Source organism: Silene latifolia, unplaced genomic scaffold (genome assembly GCF_048544455.1).
Source record: "Silene latifolia isolate original U9 population unplaced genomic scaffold, ASM4854445v1 scaffold_390, whole genome shotgun sequence".
In the NCBI taxonomy this organism is placed as follows: Eukaryota; Viridiplantae; Streptophyta; class Magnoliopsida; order Caryophyllales; family Caryophyllaceae; genus Silene; species Silene latifolia.
The window spans coordinates 46482-54391 of NW_027413316.1; the positions used below are offsets into that span (position 1 = coordinate 46482).

The 7910-nt window shown below is 43.7% G+C and overlaps 1 protein-coding gene across 1 annotated transcript; it reads right to left on the minus strand.

The window, feature by feature from the left end:
- Positions 1 to 6385: 6385 nt before the first annotated feature.
- On the minus strand, positions 6386 to 6973 carry LOC141639434 (uncharacterized). The gene has a single exon (XM_074448563.1). It carries the CDS (start codon positions 6971 to 6973, stop codon positions 6386 to 6388), a length of 588 nt encoding a protein of 195 aa, XP_074304664.1.
- Between the last annotated feature and the right edge of the window lie 937 nt (positions 6974 to 7910).

The window sequence follows — 7910 nt, forward strand, 5'->3', positions numbered from 1 at the left end:
GGTGCCGGTGTGCCACAAACCAGCATTCGCCGAAACTCGGATTATCGTGAAAAATGTGTTAAAGCTCGTTATTTGAGGCTGAAATCGAACAAAGTTGATTCTGAAATCGAACAGGTTGATTCCTGAAATGAGCTCGGATGCGTGATTAAAAACAGGAGAAAAAGAAACAGGGTCCGGTACGACCTTCCGAACGGCTGAAATTGAAGTGTATTATAATACACGGTTTTTCGGAATTCCGGGGTCCCGGAATAAAATTCTCCGGAAATCACATAGAAAACTCCTCGGGTCAGATAAAGCGGCCTCGCAAAGTTTGAGCACCAACGGAAGACATTTGGGGGTGCCGGTGTGCCACAAACAAGCATTCGCCGAAACTCGGATTATTGTGAAAAAGGTGATAAAGCTCGTTATTTGAGGGTGAAATCGAACAGGTTGATTCCTGAAATTGAACAGGTTGATTCCTGAAATGAGCTCGGACGCGTGATTAAAAAACTGGGAGAAAAAGAAACAGGGTCCGGTACGACCTTCCGAGCGGCTGAAATTGAAGTGTATAATACACGGTTTTTCGGCATTCCGGGGTCCCGGAACAAAATTCTCCGGAAATCACATAGAAAGTTCCTCGGGTCAGATAAAGCAGTCACGCAATGTTTGAGCACCAACGGAACACATTTGGGGGTGCCGGTGTGCCACAAACCAGCATTCGCCGAAACTCGGATTATCGTGATAAATGTGTTAAAGCTCGTTATTTGAGGCTGAAATCGAACAGGTTGATTCCTAAAATCGAACAGGTTGATTCCTGAAATGAGCTCGGATGCGTGATTAAAAAACAGGGAGAAAAAGAAACAGGGTCCGGTACGACCTTCCGAACGGCTGAAATTGAAGTGTATAATACACGGTTTTTCGGGATTCCGGGGTCCGGAAACAAAATTCTCCGGAAATCACATAGAAAGTTCCTCGGGTCAGATAAAGCAGTCACGCAAAGTTTGAGCACCAACGGAATACATTTGGGGGTGCCGGTGTGCCACAAGCCAGCATTCGCCGAAACTCGGATTATCGTGAAAAATGTGTTAAAGCTCGTTATTTTAGACTGAAATCGAACAGGTTGATTCCTGAAATGAGCTCGGACGCGTGATTGGAAAACAGGGAGAAAAGAAACAGATTCCGGTACGACCTTCCGAACATCTGAAATTGAAGTGTATAATACACGGTTTTTCGGGATTCCGGGGTCCCGGAACAAAATTCTCCGGAAATCACATAGAAAGTTCCTCGGGTCAGATAAAGCGGCCACGCAAAGTTTGAGCACCAACAGAAGACATTTGGGGGTGCCGGTGTGCCACAAGCCAGCATTCGCCGAAACTCGGATTATCGTGAAAAATGTGTTAAAGCTCGTTATTTGAGACTGAAATCGAACAGTTAATTCTGAAATAAGCTCGGACGCGTGATTGGAAAACAGGGAGAAAAGAAACAGGTCCGCATTTACGACCTTCCGAACTGCTGAAATTGAAGTGCATAATACACGGTTTTTCGGGATTGCGGGGTCCCGGAACAAAATTCTCCGGAAATCACATAGAAAGTTCCTTGGGTCAGATAAAGCGGCCACGCAAAGTTTGAGCACCAACGGAAGACATTTGGGGGTGCCGGTGTGCCACAAACAAGCATTCGCCGAAACTCGGATTATTGTGAAAAATGTAATAAAGCTCGTTATTTGAGGGTGAAATCGAACAGGTTGATTCCTGAAATCGAACAGGTCGATTCCTGAAATGAGCTCAGACGCGTGATTAAAAAAATCAGGGAGAAAAAGAAACAGGGTCCGGTACGACCTTCCGAGCGGCTGAAATTGAAGTGTATAATACACGGTTTTTCGGGATTCCGGGGTCCCGGAACAAAATTCTCCGGAAATCACATAGAAAGTTCCTCGGGTCAGATAAAACAGTCACGCAATGTTTGATCACCAACGGAACACATTTGGGGGTGTCGGTATGCCACAAACCAGCATTCGCCGAAACTCGGATTATCGTGATAAATGTGTTAAAGCTCGTTATTTGAGGTTGAAATCGAACAAAGTTGATTCTGAAATCGAACAGGTTGATTCTGAAATGAGCTCGGACGCGTGATTGAAAAACAGAAGGAAAAAAAAAACAGGTCCAGCACGACCTTCCGAACTACGAAATGAAGTGTATAATACACGGTTTTTCGGGATTCCGGGGTCCGGAACAAAATTCTCCGGAAATCACATAGAAAGTTCCTCGGGTCAGATAAAGCAGTCACGCAATGTTTGAGCACCAACGAAACACATTTGGGGGTGCCGGTGTGCCACAAACCAGCATTCGTCGAAACTCGGATTATCGTGATAAATGTGTTAAAGCTCGTTATTTGAGGCTGAAATCGAACAGGTTGATTCCTGAAAAGAGCTCGGACGCGTGATAGAAAAACAGGTAGAAAAAGAAACGGGTTCGATCGACCTTTCGAACGATCGAAATTGAAGTGTGTAATACATCGCTTTTGAATTCGGGGGTCCTGATTAAAATTCTCCGAAATCACATAGAAAGTACCTCAGTCGATAAAGCGGCCACGCAAAGTTTGAGCACCAACGGAAGATATTTGGGTGTGTCTGCCACACAAACCAAAGATTCGCCGAAACTCGGATTATCTTGAAAAATGTGTTAAAGCTCGTTATTTGAGGCTTAAATCGAACAGCTGATTCTCGAAATGAGCTCGGACGCGTGATTGAAAACAGGAGAAAAAGAAACAGGTTCCGCACGACCTTCCGAACGGCTGAAATTGAAGTGTATAATACACGGTTTTTCGGGATTCCGGGGTCCCAGAATAAAATTCTACGGAAATCACATAGAAAGTTCCTCGGGTCAGATAAAGCGGCCATGCAAAGTTTGAGCACCAACGGAAGACATTTGGGGGTGTAGGTGTGCCACAAACCAGCATTCGCCGAAGCTCGGATTATCGTGAAAAATGTGTTAAAGCTCGTTATTTGAGGCTGAAATCGAACAGGTTGATTCCTGAAATCGAACAGGATGATTCCTGAAATGAGCTCGGACGCGTTATTGAAAAACAGGGAGAAAAAGAAACAGGTTCTGGTACGACCTTCCGAACGGCTGAAATTGAAGTGTATATAACGCAAGACTCGTAGGACAGCATCCATGTGCTCCTTTCGTGGAGCGTGAACAAATTGCGACAATATATGCACCGCATAAACTAAATCAGGCCTCGTGATGGTTAAATAGAGAAGACGACCAACTAACCTTCGAAACTTTATTGGCTCCTTGAGTAAATATCCATCAGCTAGTGCTAAATTATGGTTTGGTTGAATAGGAGTTTCAATTGGCTTTGCTCCTTCCATCCCTCCATCTTTAACAATTTCCATTGCATACTTTCGCTGACTCAGGAATAAACCCCTCGGTCCAGATGCTACTTCGATGCCCAAGAAGTAGCGGATGCGGCCAAGATCCTTGATCCCAAAGCTTCTATCAAGGAAAGCTTTGAGTCGAGTGCATGCCTCGTCATTGTCACTGACGATGATCATATCGTCGACATAAACCAATACACCAAGAAATACACCATTTTGATTATATGTAAATAATGAGTAATCGGCAAGAGACTGAACAAACCCATATTTCTTCAATGAATCGGCTAATTTTGCAAACCAATTTCTCGAGGCTTGCTTCAAACCGTACAATGACTTCAACAGTCTGCATACCTTATTCGGTCCATGTGATTCGAAGCCTTGTGGAAGTCGCATATACACCTCTTCATCTAAATCTCCGTGAAGAAATGCATTGTTCACGTCCAACTGTGCGATAGACCATCCTTTCTGTAAGGCAACGGTCAACAGGCACCGTACACTAGTCATCTTAGCAACCGGCGCAAACGTTTCATGATAATCAACACCTTCGATTTGGGTGAAACCTTGTGCTACCAAGCGCGCTTTATAGCGCTCGATTGTACCATCTGCCTTGTATTTCACCTTATATACCCATTTGCATCCGATTGCTCGCTTTCCCACCGGTAAATCAACAATCCTCCAAGTGCCATTAGTTTCCAGCGCATTAATTTCTTTGGACATTGCTTCTCGCCATTCTGCTTTTGTGGCCGCTTCGAAATAATTTCAAGGTTCCTGTACTTCATCAATTGCAGCTAGGAAACATTTGTGAGCATTAGAAAAACAATTGTCTGCAACATAATTATCTATCGGATAACGGGTACCTTTCTTACGGGCTGGCGATTGGACGGATTGAGCTTGATGTGTGGGGTTTATTATCCGGGTTGATTTGCACAAATAATCTTTCTTCCAGGCGGGCTCAAATTTCTCACGTGCACCTCGTCCCATGGGCACGTTTTCGGTCTGTTCAGTCACTGGTTGTTCATCAACCTGCTCTGTCTCGGGCTGCTCATCAAATTCTTGTGTTTCTGGGCTATCTACGTTCTCATCTTCCCTCTCGTTATCATGCCCCTCATCTCCCATATTCACGTTGTCCATCTCATCTCCCATATTCACGTTGTCCATTTGGTCATTAATTGTGGGTTCATCACTGTTGGTATAGTCAATGCTCAATTGGTTTTGTGGGCTGGTATCTTTATTAGTAATTCCTAAAGGAAAAATATTTTCATAGAAAATCACATCTCGCGACTCATAAATGGTGCGTCGAGTGAGGTCATAGACTTTCCAACCCTTTTTACCATGAGGATATCCTATAAAAATACATCGCTTACCCCTTTCATGAAATTTGTCCTTTGGTTTGTCTTTGCTATGGGCGTAACAAAGACAACAAAAAACACGTATATTATCAAGAACGGGTTTGTCTTTGTGCAATAATTCATAAGGAGTGAGGCCATTGAGTATGCGAGTGGGTGTCCGATTAATTAAATATGCTGCAGTTAAGACACATTCCCCCCAAAATTTGACTGGGAGTTCCGCCTGAAAACGTAGTGCACGAGCTTTTTCTAAGATGTGCCGATGCTTACGTTCTACCCTCCCGTTTTGTTGAGGGGTGTCTACATTACTAGTCTGAAAAATAATCCCATGCTCATTATAATATTCTTTCATAGTTCCCGAAAGGAATTCGGTTCCATTATCACTTTGGATAACCTTAACTTGTTTTCCAAATTGTGTTACAGTCATCTGACAGAAATTTTTCAATAGTTGGCTTACTTCCCCTTTATCTTTCATAAGGTAGACTCATACGCCCCTACTATAGTCGTCTACTATAGTCAAAAAATAATGGGCTCCTGACAAACTGCTCGTGCTATATTTACCCCAAATGTCGCAATGAATTAAAGCAAACAAGTCAAGACTTCTTTTATTATTCAACTTAAAAATTGACCGTGTTTGTTTAGCACGACAGCACGAATCACAAACATCATCAAAATTCCAGGATAAGTTTTTGCCAACTAAATTAGAAAAGGAAGGTAATATACTATGAGATGGGTGACCAAGTCTCCTGTGCCATAGTCGTCCATCATTGCTTGCGTGTGTCCTTGCAACGACCCTTCGACCCAGCTTCAGGTAATAAACCCCATCCTTGTGCTCACCCCGTCCAATCGTCGTCTTCGTAGATTGGTCCTGTATATCACAATAGGTAGGATAAAATGTTACAATACAATTATTTTCCTCAATTAATTGTTGTATCGAAATTAAGTCGCAATTTAAACTTGGCACAAACAAGACATCTTTTAGAATGAAATCATCATTCAGAACCACTTCTCCATGTTCTTGTGCTATGATCGTTGTTCCATTGGGTAAAGAAACCGTGGATGACACGCCTTTCCTCACATTTGTGAGCAATTCTCGCTTTCCCGTCATGTGGTGCGATGCACCACTGTCTAATAGCCAATTACTAATAAGTTTATCTGCATTACCTTTGAGTGTCTGACTACCTTCAGATTTGCTCATCAAAAAACTTCTTATTAGAGTCATTTCTTGTTCCGTAAAGCCTTGCTTATTCGACTCATTCTCAGTTGTTGTGGCTGCATTAGCCGTCTGCTGCTGCGTGCCTCTCTGTCCTCTGCCTCCACGACCATAGCCTCGTCGTCCTCTTCGACCTCTGCCCCGTCCTCTAAAGGGTGCTCTCTCGGGATATTTTTCCCAACAATTGTCCTCCGTATGATACCACTTTTTGCAGACCGCTCATCGTGAAGGTTCGAATTCCCCTGTTTCCTTAGCACGTCCTCGGTCTTCTCCCGCACCAGTTTTCACCGCCATGGCTGCATCGTTTATTTCTTCTCTCAGCTTTGTCACGGTCCTGTGTCTTTCTTCTCTTAATACCAGGGCATATGCTCTGCTAAGGGAAGTAATTTCATCCTCCATTAGCAGATTTGTGCGGATGTTGCCGTAGAGACTCGTATCGAGTCCCATAAGAAATTGGTGAACTTTCTCCTAATCCCGCTCTTTGGTCAGTGCTGCCGCGGCTCCACAGGTGCATTGAGGTACATGACTGTAGTTTCCTAGCTCATCCCAAATTGCCTTCAAACGAGTGTAATATCCAACAACCGACTGATTCTTCGCTTGTTTACACTCGTTCAATTCTCCCTTCAATTGGTGCACACGGGGCGCGTTACCATTTGAGTAACGTTCTTTAAGCTCTTTCCAGATTTCCATTACGGTTCCTGAAAACGTAATGCTTGAATGAAGTCTGTGGTCTATTACACTTCTCAGCCATGCTTTTACCATGGCGTTACATTGACGCCACGCAACAGATGGAAGAGTTTCCTCTTCCCCTTCGATGACTTCCGGCCTTTTTATGGTTCCCTCGACGAATCCTAATTTGTTTTTGGCGTCGAGACCATTCCGGACTGCATCTGCCCAAAGGTCGTAGTTTTCGCCATTGAAAATTATATTTGTCAATGGCAAATTGGGACTATCAGATGGGTGTAAATAAAGTGGCGAAGACGGAGCAATTTGTTCGATCGTCTTGCTACCGTTTCCATTCTTTCCTTCGCCTGCTTTCCCTCCTTCTCCCATCATGTGTTATTGGTTTTTTTTTTTGTCTGAAAAGGAAAATTGCGGAAGATGTGCTCAGGATCTTAAGCTTGCTCTTGATGCCATGAAGAGACACAAAGAGCCAGTAACGAAGGGTTGAATGAATATTATTGAATGAATATGCAAAGCATGATACAAGAGCTTATATACAACTACAAGGCTAACCCTATGATCTTAGGCTAATATTACAATCTTTACATACAAGGTAATAGCAAGATACATATTACCATAACGGCTGAAATTGAAGTGTATAATACACGGTTTTTCGGGATTCCGGGGCCCCGGAATAAAATTCTCCGGAAATCACTTAAAAAGTTCCTCGCGTCAGATAAAGCGGCCACGCAAAGTTTGAGCACCAACGGAAGACATTTGGGGGTGCCGGTGTGCCACAAGCCAGCATTCGCCGAAACTCGGATTATCGTGAAAAATGTGTTTAAGCTCGTTATTTGAGACTGAAATCGAACAGGTTAATTCCTGAAATGAGCTCGGACGCGTGATTGGAAAACAGGGAGAGAAGAAACAGTGGTCCGCACGACCTTCCGAACGGCTGAAATTGAAGGGCATAATACGGTTTTTCGGGATTCGGGGTCCCGGAACAAAATTCTCCGGAAATCACATAGAAAGTTCCTTGGGTCAAATAAAGCGGCCATGCAAAGATTGAGCACCAACGGAAGACATTTGGGGGGTGCGGTGTGCCACAAACAAGCATTCGAAACTCGGATTATTGTGAAAAATGTGATAAAGCTCGTTATTTGAGGGTGAAATCGAATGGGTTGATTCCCGAAATCGAAGAGGTTGATTCGAAATGAGCTCGGACGCGTGATTAAAAACAGGAGAAAAAGAAACAGGGTCGGTCACGACCTTCCGAGCGGTACGAAATTGAAGTGTATAATACACGGTTTTTCGGGATTCCGGTCCCGGA

What these genes read in the sequence shown, in the direction of transcription:
- LOC141639434 (XM_074448563.1), bottom strand. Translation starts at nt 6,973, where the DNA reads ATGATGGGAGAAGGAGGGAAAGCAGGCGAAGGAAAGAATGGAAACGGT.